This window comes from Apostichopus japonicus, chromosome 19 (assembly GCF_037975245.1).
Source record: "Apostichopus japonicus isolate 1M-3 chromosome 19, ASM3797524v1, whole genome shotgun sequence".
In the NCBI taxonomy this organism is placed as follows: domain Eukaryota; kingdom Metazoa; phylum Echinodermata; class Holothuroidea; order Aspidochirotida; family Stichopodidae; genus Apostichopus; species Apostichopus japonicus.
Genome location: NC_092579.1, coordinates 28,252,768 through 28,274,706, shown reverse-complemented (window position 1 = coordinate 28,274,706; position 21,939 = coordinate 28,252,768). Strand labels below are relative to the sequence as shown.

Sequence of the window (21,939 nt, the reverse complement as noted above, 5' to 3'; positions counted from 1 at the left end):
CGGTGAGGTTGAGGAAGGGTAGGCCAGGATCGGGGACGGTGGGGGGGGGGGGGGGTAAATGATGATGTAACGAAGGGGACTTGATAATTCGTTCTATATGAGATTTAAAAAAAATACATATATGTTAGTAAATATCATTACTGCCTGTTCTCGCTGATTTCTTTTAACCCTAAATTACGCTTATCGGAAGACTAGGTGGATAATACAAAAAGATTATAATACTTTAATTACTTAAAACTGTGTAACTTTCACTACTCTTTTTGGGGAAAATATACTTCAAGTTGGGAGACCAAGTAAGGATAAATTAAGTAGAACAAAGATCGTTGCGTGCTGCGTGTAACGAGGAAGTTTCCTACATTAGGATGGAAAGGTATCGGAGAGTGTATGGTTGCGTAGGAAGTTAAATGCCGGTGTTACTAAGAAATAAAAATCTTAGTGATCAAATAATTACTGCCTGCTCTTGCTGATATATTATTAGAATTAATGTCTCTAATCATTAGATATTCCTTTAACAAACGAGGTTCGGTTGGGGGGGGGGTGGGGGAAACTAGACGGATTGACGGGGAAGAATGATTGGAAGCGCAGTGTAGGAAGAGAAGGGGAGGGAGGGGCGGTATTTTTGAACGATTTGGGTGAGCGTCTGTAATGATTCGTCATGACATGGTATCGCGAGCGTTAAACATGCTCAAATAAAATGAATGAATGAGGAGGAATTCATGTCACTTTTCAACCTTTTTTTAAACAAATTGAGCAAATTGATCGCTAGTAATTCTGAAAATTGATTTTATCACGGTCATTGTCCTGTTTTTCATGTGTACCTTTCTCATAGAAAAGGAGGGTGCGGCGAATCTGTTCGTAAGGTAATCAGAAATACCTTTAAAATGACACCAAAGAGACTAAAAATTATTTTCGACGTTGGTAATAATGATGTTCTTTAAGAGACACCGTAGATACGTTGCTCGGTTGGGTTTACTGCAATAGTGGCGAAAGGAGAACAAAATCCGCACTTAGTGGACCTAATGTTATAGTCGTGCATTGACCTTGAACAGAGGGGCCTACCGTGAAAACGTACGGAAAATTCATCCTTTTATATCTCAGCGAGACTATTCCACTGGAAACAGTAAAACGACTCAAAAGTCCTAAGATCTGCTAAATATTACAATCACATTAAAAGATATGTATGAAAAGCAGTTTAAAGGTATGATGGAAACTCAAATTTGGACCAAAAAACGATGTCCCTACGGATGCCGTTTAGTGACACTACTTAATTTGTGTGTAGAAGGTTCTGTAGCTCTTTCGTGGAAAAACTTTGGAATATGCTTAAAGTTGAGAGTTCCTCGATGCAGTAGATTAATGAGGGACATAGATAATCGTGTTTTACGAGGAGGGAGGCTTTTTTTTTATAGATATTTACATAACTTTTGGGTTATAGGTACTGCACCTCTTGTCTTGGAAAAAGCTTGGAATATGCTGATATATGTTGCGAGTTCCTCCCATGCATTAGATTAATGAGGGACATCGATTATCACGGTTTACGAGGATATCTCATATATGATTAGGTGTAAGAGAAGCGGTGAGGTTGAGGAAGGGTAGGCCAGGATCGGGGACGGTGGGGGGGGGGGTAAATGATGATGTAACGAAGGGGACTTGATAATTCGTTCTATATGAGATTTAAAAAAAATACATATATGTTAGTAAATATCATTACTGCCTGTTCTCGCTGATTTCTTTTAACCCTAAATTACGCTTATCGGAAGACTAGGTGGATAATACAAAAAGATTATAATACTTTAATTACTTAAAACTGTGTAACTTTCACTACTCTTTTTGGGGAAAATATACTTCAAGTTGGGAGACCAAGTAAGGATAAATTAAGTAGAACAAAGATCGTTGCGTGCTGCGTGTAACGAGGAAGTTTCCTACATTAGGATGGAAAGGTATCGGAGAGTGGGTGGTTGCTTAGGAAGTTAAATGACGGTGTAACTAATAAATAAAAATCGTAGTGATCAAATAATTACTGCCTGCTCTTGCTGATATATTATTAGAATTAATGTCTCTAATCATTAGATATTCCTTTAACAAACGAGGTTCGGTTGGGGGGGGGGGGGCAAACTAGACGGATTGACGGGGAAGAATGATTGGAAGCGCAGTGTAGGAAGAGAAGGGGAGGGAGGGGCGGTATTTTTGAACGATTTGGGTGAGCGTCTGTAATGATTCGTCATGACATGGTATCGCGAGCGTTAAACATGCTCAAATAAAATGAATGAATGAGGAGGAATTCATGTCACTTTTCAACCTTTTTTTAAACAAATTGAGCAAATTGATCGCTAGTAATTCTGAAAATTGATTTTATCACGGTCATTGTCCTGTTTTTCATGTGTACCTTTCTCATAGAAAAGGAGGGTGCGGCGAATCTGTTCGTAAGGTAATCAGAAATACCTTTAAAATGACACCAAAGAAACTAAAAATTATTTTCGACGTTGGTAATAATGATGTTCTTTAAGAGACACCGTAGATACGTTGCTCGGTTGGGTTTACTGCAATAGTGGCGAAAGGAGAACAAAATCCGCACTTAGTGGACCTAATGTTATAGTCGTGCATTGACCTTGAACAGAGGGGCCTACCGTGAAAACGTACGGAAAATTCATCCATTTATATCTCAGCGAGACTATTCCACTGGAAACAGAAATACGACTCAAAAGTCCTAAGATGTGCTAAATATTACAATAACATTAAAAGATATGTTTGAAAAGCAGTTTAAAGGTATGATGGAAACTCAAATTTGGACCAAAAAACGATGTCCCTACGGATGCCGTTTAGTGACACTACTTAATTTGTGTGTAGAAGGTTCTGTAGCTCTTTCGTGGAAAACTTTGGAATATGCTTAAAGTTGAGAGTTCCTCGATGCAGTAGATTACTGAGGGACATAGATAATCGTGTTTTACGAGGAGGGAGGCTTTTTTTTAATAGATATTTACATAACTTTTGGGTTATAGGTACTGCACCTCTTGTCTTGGAAAAGCTTGGAATATGCTGATAAGGAAGAAAGTTGCGAGTTCCTCCCATGCATTAGATTAATGAGGGACATCGATTATCACGGTTTACGAGGATATCTCATATATGATTAGGTGTAAGAGAAGCGGTGAGGTTGAGGAAGGGTAGGCCAGGATCGGGGACGGTGGGGGGGGGGGGGGGGTAAATGATGATGTAACGAAGGGGACTTGATAATTCGTTCTATATGAGATTTAAAAAAAATACATATATGTTAGTAAATATCATTACTGCCTGTTCTCGCTGATTTCTTTTAACCCTAAATTACGCTTATCGGAAGACTAGGTGGATAATACAAAAAGATTATAATACTTTAATTACTTAAAACTGTGTAACTTTCACTACTCTTTTTGGGGAAAATATACTTCAAGTTGGGAGACCAAGTAAGGATAAATTAAGTAGAACAAAGATCGTTGCGTGCTGCGTGTAACGAGGAAGTTTCCTACATTAGGATGGAAAGGTATCGGAGAGTGTGTGGTTGCGTAGGAAGTTAAATGCCGGTGTTACTAAGAAATAAAAATCTTAGTGATCAAATAATTACTGCCTGCTCTTGCTGATATATTATTAGAATTAATGTCTCTAATCATTAGATATTCCTTTAACAAACGAGGTTCGGTTGGGGGGGGGGGGGCAAACTAGACGGATTGACGGGGAAGAATGATTGGAAGCGCAGTGTAGGAAGAGAAGGGGAGGGAGGGGCGGTATTTTTGAACGATTTGGGTGAGCGTCTGTAATGATTCGTCATGACATGGTATCGCGAGCGTTAAACATGCTCAAATAAAATGAATGAATGAGGGGGAATTCATGTCACTTTTCAACCTTTTTTTAAACAAATTGAGCAAATTGATCGCTAGTAATTCTGAAAATTGATTTTATCACGGTCATTGTCCTGTTTTTCATGTGTACCTTTCTCATAGAAAAGGAGGGTGCGGCGAATCTGTTCGTAAGGTAATCAGAAATACCTTTAAAATGACACCAAAGAGACTAAAAATTATTTTCGACGTTGGTAATAATGATGTTCTTTAAGAGACACCGTAGATACGTTGCTCGGTTGGGTTTACTGCAATAGTGGCGAAAGGAGAACAAAATCCGCACTTAGTGGACCTAATGTTATAGTCGTGCATTGACCTTGAACAGAGGGGCCTACCGTGAAAACGTACGGAAAATTCATCCTTTTATATCTCAGCGAGACTATTCCACTGGAAACAGTAAAACGACTCAAAAGTCCTAAGATGTGCTAAATATTACAATAACATTAAAAGATATGTTTGAAAAGCAGTTTAAAGGTATGATGGAAACTCAAATTTGGACCAAAAACGATGTCCCTACGGATGCCGTTTAGTGACACTACTTAATTTGTGTGTAGAAGGTTCTGTAGCTCTTTCGTGGAAAAACTTTGGAATATGCTTAAAGTTGAGAGTTCCTCGATGCAGTAGATTACTGAGGGACATAGATAATCGTGTTTTACGAGGAGGGAGGCTTTTTTTTAATAGATATTTACATAACTTTTGGGTTATAGGTACTGCACCTCTTGTCTTGGAAAAAGCTTGGAATATGCTGATAAGGAAGAAAGTTGCGAGTTCCTCCTCCCATGCATTAGATTAATGAGGGACATCGATTATCACGGTTTACGAGGATATCTCATATATGATTAGGTGTAAGAGAAGCGGTGAGGTTGAGGAAGGGTAGGCCAGGATCGGGGACGGTGGGGGGGGGGGGTAAATGATGATGTAACGAAGGGGACTTGATAATTCGTTCTATATGAGATTTAAAAAAAATACATATATGTTAGTAAATATCATTACTGCCTGTTCTCGCTGATTTCTTTTAACCCTAAATTACGCTTATCGGAAGACTAGGTGGATAAAACAAAAAGATTATAATACTTTAATTACTTAAAACTGTGTAACTTTCACTACTCTTTTTGGGGAAAATATACTTCAAGTTGGGAGACCAAGTAAGGATAAATTAAGTAGAACAAAGATCGTTGCGTGCTGCGTGTAACGAGGAAGTTTCCTACATTAGGATGGAAAGGTATCGGAGAGTGTGTGGTTGCGTAGGAAGTTAAATGCCGGTGTTACTAAGAAATAAAAATCTTAGTGATCAAATAATTACTGCCTGCTCTTGCTGATATATTATTAGAATTAATGTCTCTAATCATTAGATATTCCTTTAACAAACGAGGTTCGGTTGGGGGGGGGGGGGGGCAAACTAGACGGATTGACGGGGAAGAATGATTGGAAGCGCAGTGTAGGAAGAGAAGGGGAGGGAGGGGCGGTATTTTTGAACGATTTGGGTGAGCGTCTGTAATGATTCGTCATGACATGGTATCGCGAGCGTTAAACATGCTCAAATAAAATGAATGAATGAGGAGGAATTCATGTCACTTTTCAACCTTTTTTTAAACAAATTGAGCAAATTGATCGCTAGTAATTCTGAAAATTGATTTTATCACGGTCATTGTCCTGTTTTTCATGTGTACCTTTCTCATAGAAAAGGAGGGTGCGGCGAATCTGTTCGTAAGGTAATCAGAAATACCTTTAAAATGACACCAAAGAGACTAAAAATTATTTTCGACGTTGGTAATAATGATGTTCTTTAAGAGACACCGTAGATACGTTGCTCGGTTGGGTTTACTGCAATAGTGGCGAAAAGGAGAACAAAATCCGCACTTAGTGGACCTAATGTTATAGTCGTGCATTGACCTTGAACAGAGGGGCCTACCGTGAAAACGTACGGAAAATTCATCCTTTTATATCTCAGCGAGACTATTCCACTGGAAACAGTAAAACGACTCAAAAGTCCTAAGATCTGCTAAATATTACAATCACATTAAAAGATATGTATGAAAAGCAGTTTAAAGGTATGATGGAAACTCAAATTTGGACCAAAAAACGATGTCCCTACGAATGCCGTTTAGTGACACTACTTAATTTGTGTGTAGAAGGTTCTGTAGCTCTTTCGTGGAAAAACTTTGGAATATGCTTAAAGTTGAGAGTTCCTCGATGCAGTAGATTAATGAGGGACATAGATAATCGTGTTTTACGAGGAGGGAGGCTTTTTTTTTTATAGATATTTACATAACTTTTGGGTTATAGGTACTGCACCTCTTGTCTTGGAAAAAGCTTGGAATATGCTGATATATGTTGCGAGTTCCTCCCATGCATTAGATTAATGAGGGACATCGATTATCACGGTTTACGAGGATATCTCATATATGATTAGGTGTAAGAGAAGCGGTGAGGTTGAGGAAGGGTAGGCCAGGATCGGGGACGGTGGGGGGGGGGGGGTAAATGATGATGTAACGAAGGGGACTTGATAATTCGTTCTATATGAGATTTAAAAAAAATACATATATGTTAGTAAATATCATTACTGCCTGTTCTCGCTGATTTCTTTTAACCCTAAATTACGCTTATCGGAAGACTAGGTGGATAATACAAAAAGATTATAATACTTTAATTACTTAAAACTGTGTAACTTTCACTACTCTTTTTGGGGAAAATATACTTCAAGTTGGGAGACCAAGTAAGGATAAATTAAGTAGAACAAAGATCGTTGCGTGCTGCGTGTAACGAGGAAGTTTCCTACATTAGGATGGAAAGGTATCGGAGAGTGTATGGTTGCGTAGGAAGTTAAATGATGGTGTTACTAATAAATAAAAATCGTAGTGATCAAATAATTACTGCCTGCTCTTGCTGATATATTATTAGAATTAATGTCTCTAATCATTAGATATTCCTTTAACAAACGAGGTTCGGTTGGGGGGGGGGGCAAACTAGACGGATTGACGGGGAAGAATGATTGGAAGCGCAGTGTAGGAAGAGAAGGGGAGGGAGGGGCGGTATTTTTGAACGATTTGGGTGAGCGTCTGTAATGATTCGTCATGACATGGTATCGCGAGCGTTAAACATGCTCAAATAAAATGAATGAATGAGGAGGAATTCATGTCACTTTTCAACCTTTTTTTAAACAAATTGAGCAAATTGATCGCTAGTAATTCTGAAAATTGATTTTATCACGGTCATTGTCCTGTTTTTCATGTGTACCTTTCTCATAGAAAAGGAGGGAGGGCGAATCTGTACGTAAGGTAATCAGAAATACCTTTAAAATGACACCAAAGAGACTAAAAATTATTTTCGACGTTGGTAATAATGATGTTCTTTAAGAGACACCGTAGATACGTTGCTCGGTTGGGTTTACTGCAATAGTGGCGAAAGGAGAACAAAATCCGCACTTAGTGGACCTAATGTTATAGTCGTGCATTGACCTTGAACAGAGGGGCCTACCGTGAAAACGTACGGAAAATTCATCCTTTTATATCTCAGCGAGACTATTCCACTGGAAACAGTAAAACGACTCAAAAGTCCTAAGATCTGCTAAATATTACAATCACATTAAAAGATATGTATGAAAAGCAGTTTAAAGGTATGATGGAAACTCAAATTTGGACCAAAAAACGATGTCACTACGGATGCCGTTTAGTGACATTTACATAATTTGTGTGTAGTAGGTTCTGTAGCTCTTTCGTGGAAAATCTTTGGAATATGCTTACAGTTGAGAGTTCCTCCATGCATTAGATTAACGAGGGACATAGATCATCGCGTTTTACGAGGAGGGAGGCTGAAACTTCTGGGTAATAGGTACTGTAACTCTTTTTTGGAAAAAGTTTGGAATATGCGGATAAGGAAGAAAGTTGCGAGTTCCTCCCATACATTAGATTAATGAGCGACCTAGATCATCACGTTTTACGAGGATATATCTTGCATTAAGATGTATGAGAAGCGGTGTGTGGTTGAGTAAGGGTGTGGCAGGATGGATTGGGGAGGGGGGGGGGGAATGACGATGTAACCAGGGGACCTGATAATTCGTTCTATATGAGATTTTGAAAAAAATATATATATTAAAATATATAAGTTACACTAATCGGAAGAGGCCAATAATACAATGCTTTAACAAAGAGATTCTTCTAATTTATTACGTAAAACTGTATAACTCTCACTATTCCATTTGGTTAAAATATATACTTTAATTTGCGTGACTCAGTCAGTATCAATTAAATAGAACGAAGATCGTTTCGTGCTGCGTGTCACGAGGAAGTTTCCTACATTAAGATGGAAGTGTGGGATTGCGTAGGAAGTTAAATGACTGTGTAACTAAGACATTTTAACCCCCCCCCCCCCTCATAGAAAGGAGGGAAGGCGAATTTTTCTCAAAATTGCCTTCGCAATGACTATCAATCAGTATAGAACGTCTTTATAATGTGTGCAATGGAAACAATACCATTTAAGCTTCTTCAATATCTTAGCACAAAAATGATGTGGTACTCTTTTAAAGCTACTCCACGACCTATTCCTTTAAGTTCTGGTGGTGCAGTTTGCAGTGCTATGTAACTGAGAGAAATATACATGCTCCATGCCTCTGGTTCAATTCCAAGCAGAGCCTATTCATTTTCTATTCTCTGGAGCAGGTGGAACTATAAATATATATAATATAAAAACCGAAATGGTGCAGTAATGGGTAGACCTGTCGTCTATAAGCGATCGGACATTCCCTATCAGCTCGGTTCAAGCCCTGGGTGAAGAAATCTAGCTAAAGGAGCTCGTCGGAGACACCCCCACCCCCCCCCCTCTGACTAGGCTCCCACGGGGTCTAGGATCAGTCGAGAAATTGTGTTATAAAATGGATAAGTCCAAATTAACAACTGGATCTTTAAATATATGAAAAGCTTCTGAACTCAGAGGCCCACCTGATGGTCTAGTGGTAAAGAATTTTTTTTGCACCTCAAGGTCCCCAACTCAATCTCAACCCCTGCGTTTCCTTTACAATACTCCAGTAAAAGGAAAAGAAAAAAATGGGTGGATACTTCGAAAAAGCTTAGGAAATAGGAATAGAAAGTAGGAATAGGAATGCAGCAAAAGGAATATAGAAATAGCTTAAGGAAAATATTTTTTTAATGCCAAATCATTTTCATGGACAGGATATTTCTTCATCCCACAGTGAAGACTCTTCTACTCCCTGTCCAGGTTATGAGGACAGAAATATGCTCATCGTAGAGGAACATATGCTTTCCAACATTTTCCTTTCAAGTACCTGGCCTAGGCAAAACATTAGATAAATAACAGGATCATTTAAACCGTGAACATTTCCAAGAAATTGAAGAATATATAAAATATATAAATATATGTCTAATGACATATTGAAATTTCTTTTAAATAATTATTCTTTGTAAATTGCAAATGTTAAATTGCACCAGTTTGAATGTAAGCATCCTTACTTGTGCAGTCCATAACTTCAAGCAATTCACCCACCCCCCCCCCCCTCCACCTGAAGAAAAAGCTTGTACAGGAATGGTACACCCTTTTTCAACCTAAAGTCAAAAGTCATTAGCACAACCTCTGTGTTGACAGCTAGGGAGGATGCTCCTAGACTCGGGAAGTCCCCTTCGACGACCCATGGGCAACGCCTGCTCCTTTATGAAAGCCTAGATACATCCCTTGTACCTACATACCGTAAAAGGACTCTGGGAAAATAACTGATTCCATAATGACAACCTTCATGTGTTTCAATTTAGAAGCAAATTAGATGTTTCCACCAACCAAAAATTCCCTGCAAGCAGTTTATTTGCTTCTCATATTAAGTTGCCAGTGATCCACATGCACCCACCCAAGAATGAACAAGAAGATGACAGGAAATATTATGGATAATGAAAGACATCTCATACAGATTACATCAGTTGTAACAGATTTCTAGTTTCCTGAAGAACGGAATGTTTGTTTTTGATTGACATATTACTGCTGCTGCTACCGGTACTTCCCTGGTTAGAACCATGGGCTCCTAACTTCATCTGTCTTGAGACTTAACAGCTTCCAATTATTCTGTTAACATTCTACCTATTTGCCTGAAGTACAGACCGATGAAGCTGAAACTTTAACAGCATAATATAGTGTTATAGGTGACACTGTCCAGTATACTCACCCTTGACTATAGTGGTATAGGTGACACTATACTATAGTGGTATATGTGACACTGTATTATAGTGGTATAGGTGACACTGTCCAGTATACTCACCCTTGATTGTATATGGCATTGGTGACACTGTCATGTCTTGCATATTACAAGTACAACAACTTGGTAAACAGTGCAGTGATGGTTCATACATAAATACCACTTAAGTCATTTTCTCATTTTCCCCCCCGTAATGAAAGTGGAATGCGCTTTCATACAACCAAAATGTGAGGTTTGACATATTTGAGAGTCATTACTTCAATAAGGTTGATATTCCTGCTATAAAGTTCATTGCAAATATACAACTGTCCTGCTCAGGAGTTCACAATTCACTGCCTTTGGTTTTCTAACAGTTTATTATTGTAATCCACCACAGCTGAAGCACTTGTTACATATTGATGGTGTAAGGTTAGGTTGGTTCATCCTTAGTGTGCTCACTGGCTTAATTCAAACAGCTTTTTACCAGCGTTTTCTAGCCTTTCTCTGTACTCCAGTTTCTGTTGATGCAAAAACAAAACAGCAATTAAGTAATATTACAAATCAAGGCTTAACTGCCATTTAAGGAATCTGTCAATCACTCGCAGGCTAGAAGTATGACAGTCACATTAGCACAGTCAGTTACATAATTGTTAGGTCAAATGTGTAAGTAGCTGGCAGTTCTAAACTTGATATTATACATAATACACAACATCCTTGGTTCATCACTTCACAAGCTATGCTTGAGAACATTTTAGACTGTTTGACAACCATGTTCATGAAGGGTTGTCAATGCAAGACTGTGATTGACATTAAGATGTAACCATAGATGAAAATTGTGTGTTTCATGTTTCTTCAAAAAGTAAAAACAACTTCTTGTAAACAATTCCATGCATTGCCCAGTGACAAAAGTTTTAAAAGAATTGCCCAAGACACCTGTCAGCAGAAGGGAAAAAACCCATGTATGTTGCCATCAATCATTACAACACCTCAAAAAATACATTAAGTACATAAAGAGATAACATTTAAAAAAAAAAACAATAACTATGTGCCCGTAGGCATTATATACAGTGAGCTTGTTATGGATCAAAGGTTGACTGGTTTTTCGTACCTCATAATTGCACTTTGGTACTCCTTCCAGGCCATACAGTGCACCCCACCAACTGCACCCTATTGCACCTGTGGAGTCATTGTCACCCCCATGAAAGACACCATGGTCACAAAACTTCTCCCAAGAACTACCAGCAGCCAAAAGAGCATCGTACCTGCAGACAAAAGTGAACATACACTTTTTGAGATGGCTGATAATTACTGTATTTACTGCAAAAAGAAAAAGAAAATGTTCAACCCCCCCTCTGCCGCCCCTTTCACCCCCATCTCTCTATTGCCCCAAATCAAATCCTGTAACAAGAGCTGTTGATATAAACAGGCCTTCCCCTTCAATCATCCCCTCTTTCCCCGGCCCCACCACTCCTCTCTCGTTTATGTGCTAAGAGCACAGGTATGTCACTTACATGTTGGCCTAGTCATATTTTGTGAAATTATAAGAGCTGTGGGTATCTGGTCCTTATTACGATATCGAGCAAACTTGCAATATCTTGCAGAATAAATGAGCTTATAATTCATCAGAAAACGTACAATTGTATCTAGAGAAAACACCTTTGATGCTTACGCAATCATTGGAGCATCGTGGCCACTGGCTCCTCCCCATCCTCCAAATGAGACGGAATTGTAAAACTTGTCTCGCTCCTCGATGCCATATTTCTCAGGAAACTTCGGTGGGGACTTGCCATCTGTGATGTTCCTTATTTCGAGATACTTCATCCACTGGGTTGAGAAGTAGTCCCTGTATCAATATCATAAAACACCAGTAAATATGTAACTATATACGTAATATGATCAGTTTATTTACCCAGTGCAGGAATAGTTGAGAGCATCAGCTATGTAATTCTAGCTCTTTTTTACCCCATGGGCAGACTGGAGCATAAATTACTACCTGTTCAGTGATCTGGCCAGCCCTCTGGGTCCTTGGTAATAAGTTCACATTTGATGGCTACCAAAAAACTAGCACCTATCACAAAAGGAAATCGGTGGCTTTCGCACCTAATGCTGCATGGTGGCAACTTTGGAGCCTCATCCAGGCGCATCTGCACACCAGATCTAGGCTGGTAAACTGGCTGGCCAATCCACCAATGTACAATATACTACAATGGATGAACATACACTATGAACAAAAACCATTTCATATCTCTTTGTACCGGTAACAGAAATGACCCAAGTTTAACATACTGCTGTTCTTACAATGTTGCAGCTATTTCATTATGCTGCAATGGAGGGGCACAGCCTCCAATAAATTCTGATACAATGGTCATTTAATGCAACAATATTAATGATATTAATACCAGCATTGCTAAATGGGGTGATTGTTGTTGCTTGCACCCTGTGACTAGTATACTTCAGGCTGAAGGTCAATCACTTTTTCAGAAATTTTAGGCATCATTTTGCCAAGCGCTGTTTACACCCAAGGGGCTTGTTGCCATAGCAATACTTGATCTGATTCATTTGCTTTGAGTTAGCTTAGGCAGCTAGCTAGTATCGGGATTAAACTTGCCGATATGCCTTTTTCTATTTATATTCACCCGCTGGTGAGTTTACAGTGGGTTTCCCATAGGTCAATGCAGCTGACGACATTGGGCAAATCAGATTTACGAAGTTTTAACAAGTATGAATGAACATTTTTCTTCTGAGCGTAACTCACCAGTTCTCTTCGTTCTGTTTGACATCTCTGTTTACAGACTTAATATATTCCTTCACTTTAGGTAGTAACTGCATCAATTCAAAACCCCAAGATTCAACTGAAAATTAAGAGACAAAATAAATGAAGAAAAAGATAATAGTAGTATATGTATACGTGCATTACCATTAAATATGATGTTAATATAAAAAAAAAAATAGATGGGAAACAGGCTTGGCTAGCCTATGATGAGATGAATATGAGCAACATACAAAGATATAAAGTGAAGGGGTAACATTTGCTACAAAAATAGATGTGAAGGAGAGTTGAAAGGCAGCTTTATGATGGCTTCCTCGAGCTAAGAAAGTTGCAATTTAATGTTTTACAGTCCTTTACAGTATATTTTCCAGAAATTTAGTACATCAATACACTATGAGATCACTTCAATGTTTGGAGGTGCTATGGTTCAAGGATGACGGCCAAATGCCCACCATTCTGTAATACATTCTCCAGAAATAAGTATTTTTTTGTCCAATTTAAATTATTCTGGGCCATTTTTGTGGGAATTATCAGTGTCAGTACTTGATGAACTTTGGGAACAAGTCTGGAGGTACTTTTAACCGGGGACCATCCCCGGAAATCGGTGACGTCTGGTTACCTAACTTTAAATAGATGACTTAATTGACTCATTCTCTTTCCATCCCAAATAGCATCACAAAGATCATCAAATTCCCCATTAGCTTCTGATATCAAGATTGCACAATTGCATAATTATAATTATCGATCATTGAAATTCCTCCAGCAACCCCAAACACTGCAAACTCACCTCATTAACAGCATATGAGATGGCATAATGTCTTACACTCAGTACTTAGCCATAACCTTAGGCTGAACATATTATTTCCAGGAAATCTGGGAAGATTACTTTAATACACTAGTCAAGAAACCAAAACACAAGTCCTACCAAACTCTTCCAGCCATCCTCCAATACCCCTAACCCAGCAACTTTTCCCTAAGCCCCTCCCAAAAGGAAAACACAGAAATAATTGTGTAGTAGAGAAGAATGACCGCAAAAAGACAACTTTTGTGTGCCATGAAAACATGTGGATTTGTTGCATTACCAGGTTTTCCTTGTAAAGCTAATGACGTGAAGTAGGCACTGGCTACAGATCCCAGGTAACCAGTGGGGCAATTGTGGGTCATCCGGCCAGATTCCACGGCAACCGCTATGAGGTCAGGTAGCTGTTGTGGATTTGGATAACGCAGACCTATACACATAGACCTCATTGCAGCGCCACAACCTCCACCTCTGAAATCAAGCAGAGAAATCGAATAATGAGCAAAAAGTTGCATTGTAACTTTGAAAGGGACATAAACACAACCAACATCTTTACCTTATATATGACAGAGATACTTGTGTAAAAACAACTCTCTCAAACAGTTTAGACACATCTCGATCCCCTTGAGAGGTATAGTTGTTAAAATGTTGTCTCGAAGCTGTCATTCTGTAAATCTGTCATAGTGCCATTAGGATCTGAAACCCTTTACTTTCTCTTTGTTTTACACTTTTAAATTCACTATGTGGAATGTTAACTGTATTGTGACCCTGTAACAAATGCCATCATTAGCTCTTGTAACCAGCTTCGATATTTTAAATTCAACATTTTGGAAAACCCTTCTCCATCACATGAAATAAAGACATTGAGCACAATGTGGCTGGATGTCATATTTAAACTTGATCAAGTCCTTTTATACCTCCCATGTGACAAAACATAATTTAATCTGTGATATCTCCCAAGTGGAATAAGATATTATACAGATAATAAATGGTTATGGGTGCAATAGTGCAAATATTTCATGAGTTGAAAGATGGAATGTTCCATTCAACGAGGCACAGCCGAGTTGAATGGAACAAATTACATCTTTCAACGAATGAAATATTTGCACTATTGCACGAATGGAAACCATTCATTATTTGTTTTATACAACACCTTCAAATTTGGATATAATTGGATGTAAAATGCACTCATGCAACAGATTGTTTTGAACAGACAGGTTTCTCTGCTCTCTTACCATTGAAAAAAGTGCTATCAAAAAAGTATAACCCATGGTTCTATTTCATAGAGTGCAATAGAGCGGATTTTGCATGCAATCGGCGAGCAATTGACCAATCAAATGGCCGGAATATAATTAGGTGTTGTATAATTTCTAATAGCTGTTTGGGGAAGATATTCATGACTCTCACCATTATGATGTTTGGGTTTGTGTCTCCTTTAAACTGAACAGACTGGTTCAGAATGAACAAACAAGCAAAAGAACAAGCAAACAAACAAAACAACAGTCCATGGTAGAGTACATACTGGTATTAGAAATAACAATCACCTGCTGTCTGATACGATCAGTAGTATAGTTCAGCCTCCACTAGGTAACTTAATAAACGATGGGTTTATTTCATCCATGAGCAGTTCATGATCATCTCATCTGTAATGGTCAATTCTACAAGTCAGCTAATCATGTTAATATTACAACTGCTACCCAATGTGTTGTTGAATGTACAAGGCATTACAAACACGGTTGCTAATTATACAATTAAACAACTACCAATTTTCAGAGAGATTGTCATCACCAACGTAACAAAACCCAGTCACCTTTTTCATTCCCTTTTTTAACCCAGTAACCATTTAACCAGTACCACTATCATTCCTCCATCCAATTAAGAAATGAGTGTCTGACCAACAATCCTCTACCGAGGTACTACGCATACTGCCCCCCCCCCCCTCCTACTCTTAAGGACATCAAGAGTAACATTGGTTTTAATACTTAGTAAAAACCATTATAGTAGTATTTATACTAGTTGCCATGTTAAGCAAAGAGAGAGAGAGATGAAATGCGTACCGTTTGTTGAAAGGAACAACGTATCCCTTAGAGCTTGCCAGTGACTGAATGTTAGACATTGTGGTGAAACCTATGATAAAGCAAAACAATACATGAAATCATCACATACAGTACATTTCATTTGTTACTTTCTCCACGCAACCTTCTCATCAACCACTTGACGGTCCACCCATTTCCTCTATCAGAGGACTAACGACTTTATTAGAACGGGAAACCACAAAATCAGTCCAAATCACTCTAACAAAATGGAACCTCTAGACTTTGAATGCTTTTCAACAAACAATACATTTTAATTACTATTCTTTTCTTGTTTTCTTTTTCCAACAAAAAGACACTTTCTAGTTACTTCATTCTTCCTTTACTTCAACAAAAAGGTCATCTCTGAGATAACAAATGGTGCTGGCAGTTTTGCATTACAAGAATGAAAGTACTTGTAAGTAAAACAAAAAGGGGCACTTCTAATTTATGAAAAGGGGCACTTTTGAGGTTATTCACAACACTGGAGGGAATACCCCCTCTCCCAGAGTTCCCTGCCCTGGTTTTCAAAGACCACAGAAGCTTAAACAAGAGATTTGTCATCTTAAATTTTAGCTCAACTGAATCATTGATAAGAGTTTAATTAACATGTACCAGGATTACCTGTGAGGAGTTAATTAAGAAGGATAACTGTATAGTCAACATCTAATGACTTGTTTCAGATAACAATGATAGTATTTGCAATTACAAAGTATAACACTACTTTGAAATCAAATACATACAGATAAATGTTGACAGCAGTGGCAATATTATTATAATAAAAACTGTGACAATATATACAGCTGCTATGCAGGGGAATATTTTTGTATTCAAATTTTGTGTAGCATTTTTGAAGTCTCTGAATTTTGTCTCTGATGAAGTAATATAGTTCCTGTGAACAGAACTGCTATCCACCTTTGTATTTGTATAGCAATTTGCCCATATAGTATAGTATTTTGTGCTATGGACTTATGAAGCTGTGAATCAGTACTCATTTGGTTTGAGTCAATTACAGAGTTGAAATGTTATGAGTCATGTTATGTTTAAGGTAGAATCCAGTCATTACCAGTGATTTCTTGATTCCAGTGAAGTTGCTGACTTTAGTCACTCCTATTTATATCCATGGGGAAAATTCTGACGAACGTGTTCGAGTCACTTGACTTTTGAGACGTCGTGAATCACGTCATGGCTATTGCAAAACTGGAAAATTGCTCAAATGAAGTTAATATAAAGACAAACTTGGCTGCCAATGTCAAGTTACCAAATCTACCAAATGTTAACACTAATAATACTTCACAATTGATAAAACATTGGTATAAAGACAACATCCCAAAATTTACTTTGAGTGGACTCTTTCTCATAGCTTTCAGTCAGTTCTCAAAAACTTTTGTCACTCAGATACATTTACGTATATCAAGTATACACTGACAGCAAATTTGGGAAGTTTTCATAAATATCAAACGTTCAATCCTCAATCTTGGAAATGAAACTTGACTAATCACTGTCACATACACTGCATTGTTATGCATAAAAACCAAAATAAATTTCAATCCCAAACTCTTGTTTTAGAAGATGCATGGAGACACATATTTTATACAGCAGATTACCTTGTTCTATATATATATACCTGATGATCTTCCATTCATGTCACTGGCACCTCTCACATAGTGATTAACTATTTCAAGGAAGAGATCTTCGCTGCAAGCCTTACCACTCATCAGAGCTGCAAAACAGGAAATAACGACAAGCTTGTATATTATATATAGATGAACTTGGACCTGTCCTTTGCAGAAATTTGAATAATGCCTTTCTTTAGTTCTTGAAAAAGCAAACCTATGTTTTCCTTTGGATAAGAAGCAGCTACAGGGGGAGTCAAAAGAAGGTATATCAAGTTGATTTCTTGTGAAACACTGAGCTCCATAGAAGGTTTCCGTGCCTGTATGTTTATAGTACAGGGGATTCTCAGTTTTGGTTTTTCTTACACAGGGATGAGACTGGGCCGGGGAAAAAAAATCTGAAATTTATCGATCGCCGTCCTGGGGGAGGGGTTTAAGGGGAGGTGGTGTCCCCCTCCCCTTTAGAAATTTTTTGTCAGGTAAGGAGGGCTTAGATGCAAAATGGTGGACTCTAGATGGAATCTATCACATCACGTAACTCGCCAAAAATGTGTGGAATTTCTGCTTGTATAATTTATCCATTAGCTTTTTTGAACCAAAAAAAGGCTTTTTTGCTTGCTTTGTGCTACTTGATTCCACCACTGGTCAAATTCGGTGTTCCTTCCCTTCACAGTCCAGCATGTTCGGCCCAAAAAAAAAAAAAAAAAAAAAAAAAATTAAATTAAATAAAAAAAATAATAAAAAATAATAAAAGACGCGAATTACGAGAAAAAACGCGAAAATGAAAAAAAAAAAAATCGGAAATCCACGTTTCCGCGGAAGAGTCTCATGCCTGCTTACAAGAGAAGGAGAAAAACATAGTTTGGAGAAAAGTGACAGATAGAATGAAATCTCACTGTGCTTCAAAGAGAGTAATGTATAGGTTAGTTTGGTAGGGAGCTCAAGCCACCATAAAAGATGGCATATCTAAATGATCAATGCAAGGTTGTGGCTCTAATTTTTGAATTGCATTTTTCTTTCATTTTTTGCTCTTTTATCCTTGTTTTTGGTGGGCAAATCCCTCCACACCACTATTGGCCTGTGTGCTACCCATTTGAGAAGTAAAGTACATAACGTAATGTTTGTTGTAATGGTCCACGAAGCTCCATGTTCAAACTGCATAAAATAAAATATCCGCTCTAGAAATCATTTTTAACTTTTCACAAGATAAAAAGGCAAGAGTAAGATTCCATTAAACAAATGTAAAACTTGCTTTACCAATTAAGAATTGTGAAATATCAGAAACTGTAATTCAAGTCAAGTACGTATTTAATAGATATCTGTCCGAAGTCTGACAGAAATATTGGTCTCTACATGAATGGTTCCACACATCTCCTCCACCACCCCCTCCCCTCCCCTCCCCCTCCCATCTACCACACTCACCCCACCAAACATTACTTACCCTCAGCTGTCGCCAAATGCAGAACGGTATCATCACTAACAGGCCACTTTGGTACTGCAAGAAAACAACATAAAAGGATGAAGAAGAGTGACATTGTACCAAAAAAGAACTGTCATTAACCTAGTGCATAATCCACATATATGTGTGTCAGTATTGCCCTCAAATATGCTACAAAGTCTAATAAATTAATGGTTACTCATTTTCTAAGTTCTACCTTCAAGAGGGATATTACATTCTCCCTGAAAACATTATTTTTCTCATTAAAAACTTGATTGTTTAAGGTGACATTCCCCAATGTACAAGAATAACTTGGGAGAGAAAGCCTACCGCTCGGAAAGAACTTTCAGAAACGTCTGGCAATTTTTAGTGTGCTAACATAAGGGGGCAATACTACTGATGTTCTTAAGAGTAGAATCGAGACATTTTTCAACTCAAAACCAAGAAATCTTGCGTAGCAAGTCTTGGAATCATCACCATCATCTCAAATGGAATACTTAACAGAAGCCGGTGCTCATCTGATGTTGTCAAGCCCAGCAGGGCAAGGGGAGAGATGGTATTCCTTTGTAATCAGCTGTTCATTTATTTCAGTTGAGAATTGAAGGTAAATTTGTATTATTTAAGCCAATTTAAATCCATTTTCAAAGGTTGATGCAAGGGTTATAGCTATGTGTAAACATAAAACAATCATTTTTACACAGCATCGTAGCATCTCTCAGAGAAAACTGGCTCCAAAACATGGGAAGAAAGTAAAAGAAACTATAACATGTACATACAAGCCACTTTAATATTCTTGACCCCATTAAACTTTGATTTCAGCTGCGCGTGGATGTTTACTCCGCTGTAATCAAACTCCCAGGTGCCACCATAAAATCCTAGTGCATCACCAACTCCACTCAGTAACATCGCAGCTATGTATTTATCTTGCATGATTAAAGTTGCCCTGGAATGAAAGAATCGGAAATACATATTACTTTAAAACCTTCACGAAAGAACCAAAAAATCATCTTCGTACCATATCAGATGCCAGTTTTAGGTATAATATATAGGCTAAATTATTAACATTTTGGTAAGGTACCAACATATAAACTGCGAGTCAGGCATTGACATTAAACTCTCATTTATATCTAGCTGTTTCACAAAACTTTTTTGGACATCATTAGTTGTTTATTAATAAGTTAGCCAATTAATGCAATGACATTACTGAACTTTTGTTTCAACCAACTAGACTCATTTGAAGAATTTTTCAGTTTGAATTGGGACAGGTCTAATCATATGTATTTTTCTCTTTAATTCGTGTCTCACATTTTATGGACATTAGAAGCAACCATAATTTGCTGACATGCATATATGGCCTCCTTTTACACATGATGTAGCTAGTGTAGCCCAGGCATAGTCATTTCTTGTGTTTATGGAATTGCATATTAACTAAGCTAGGAAATGTACAGGCACTCCCAATGTTTGCCAAACAGTAATTACCCAAGCACAGAGATTGAGCTGGAGTTTCAGCATAAATTTACCTTTCTCATTGAAACATCTTCTGAGCATTGTGTTTATTATCCACACCTGTTTCAGCAATGAGAGAATTCAAAAGCAAGTTCTTTTCAATTTATGAACACACTTTGAAGATGGTATCTGACAGATTTCAAAATACATTCAAAGTAACAACTGGCCAATAAATTGGCTTTGTTAGTTTTATTAGTTCCGACAAGCAAATAGTATTGGCCGGCATTTACTTTGGTAAAATCTGGTCAACCATTGCGTGACATAGTGTATACAGATTTTCGCTGTGCATCATGTTCTAAAAGATCATTACTATATGTAGCAAACGTTGAGAGCACCTGTGTGTATACTATCACATACATATGCTAAGGATACGTTATAATGCCTAACTGTTGGTAGGCTATAACCTTAGTGATGTGGAGGCTATAGGCTAGCAAGTATAAGGTAGCGAGTCTAGGCCTGCATGAAGTATAGTCAGTATTGCGAAGTTCGCCATACTGCGAAGTTCGGGCACCCTAAGAAATACACGATTTTCACCATGAAAACCTACAGGAAGAGCCAAATTTCACCAAAAAGTACGAAGCTACAGTTATTTTCTCTCCAAAATGACCCGTGTGCAAGAAATTACTTACATATTTGTCAATAAAATGACGAAGATCTATGAAGTCTGTTATAATTACTGAATGAGCAACAGCGCCACCAATTTTTACCAGCGCCACACTGTAGGTTGCGTGGCCGAAATTCGCAATATTCTAGCAAGAAATACCAGTTCCACAATCACGAAGAATCTTCTTGGAAAACAACGTGAAAACAGTTTGCAGGAAAGAAAGTTTGGCCGTGTATCGTACTATAACAAAATTCTCCCACCATATGAAGTATATTTTCAAATGATTTATACCAGAAGATTTAGTTTTGGGGTGTTTTAAGTCTTAAGTGGGCGAACTTCGAAGTCACCATCCTACACATCTGTATGCATCACATATAATATACCCTCTGATATTATTATTACTAGCCTAACCTTTTTAGGCTTGAGAAAAGCAAACCTGACTGAAATTCCACCCAACTGTCATCCGCATCCCCTCCCGTCCACGACAAAATGTTCTTTTCGGGTTGGTTGTTGTCTTGTCTTGTCACTGACAGGTGAAGTTATTCAGATCATCGAGCTGAAACTGTATCTACTATTGCCTCGATTCGTGAAATCGCTTTCCCCAAACATTAATTACATCATTTCTTATTTTAGTCTGTTACGTAATTGTGGAGGCACCAAACTTAAACATGCTCTAAACCAAAATGCTAATAGTAGCTTCGTGCTCTAAAAAACACAACACATCCAATACCACAAAGCCCAGATATTAATTTGAACATGTAATGCAGTTTCATGCCACAGAATGAACACCACAACAATTTCGTGATTAGAAAACCCATTGAATTGATATTCAGAAACCGTCATAATGAAATATTAAGCCACGCTGTTCACGGCGACAGGAACACAGATTAGACGAAAAGTTTGCAGAAAACAATGGACACTCACGGAGACACCCCTCCATCCCCCCTCCCCAATCCTGGATAACACGATAATTTGGAAGCACGAGGCAGCGGCGCCTCCAGACATTTCAATCTTGGAGACAAATCACTCATGGGGGGGGGGGGGGGGAGGGCACAAAATGATGTTTGTTTGTGAATGCCGTCCTGGGCCGGGGGGG

At 38.1% G+C, this 21,939-nt stretch overlaps 2 protein-coding genes across 3 annotated transcripts in view; one reads left to right on the top strand and one right to left on the bottom strand.

Annotated features, from left to right (window-relative positions):
* Nucleotides 1–8,013: 8,013 nt before the first annotated feature.
* LOC139959360 (ADP-ribosylhydrolase ARH1-like) lies at nucleotides 8,014–21,400 on the bottom strand. 2 transcript variants are annotated; one of them, XM_071956900.1, is made up of 10 exons: nucleotides 21,255–21,400; nucleotides 19,510–19,676; nucleotides 18,737–18,790; nucleotides 17,307–17,402; nucleotides 15,665–15,734; nucleotides 13,891–14,078; nucleotides 12,794–12,890; nucleotides 11,708–11,881; nucleotides 11,147–11,300; nucleotides 8,014–10,556 (listed from the first exon to the last, which is right to left on the bottom strand). In XM_071956900.1, the coding sequence occupies exons 2-10, from the start codon at nucleotides 19,661–19,663 to the stop codon at nucleotides 10,494–10,496; spliced, it is 1,050 nt and encodes a 349-aa protein (XP_071813001.1). In that variant the 5' UTR covers nucleotides 19,664–19,676; nucleotides 21,255–21,400; the 3' UTR covers nucleotides 8,014–10,493. The 2 variants fall into 2 exon arrangements, with proteins under 2 accessions (XP_071813001.1, XP_071813000.1); XM_071956899.1 differs by lacking the exon at nucleotides 21,255–21,400 and adding an exon at nucleotides 20,869–20,890.
* The window catches only part of LOC139959364 (centrosomal protein 20-like), a 57,698-nt gene continuing 56,845 nt past the window's right edge, over nucleotides 21,087–21,939 (top strand). The window contains exon 1 of the mRNA XM_071956908.1: nucleotides 21,087–21,111. Coding sequence (XP_071813009.1) covers nucleotide 21,111 — 1 coding nt within the window. The 5' untranslated portion in view covers nucleotides 21,087–21,110. The remainder of the gene's footprint in view (nucleotides 21,112–21,939) is intronic.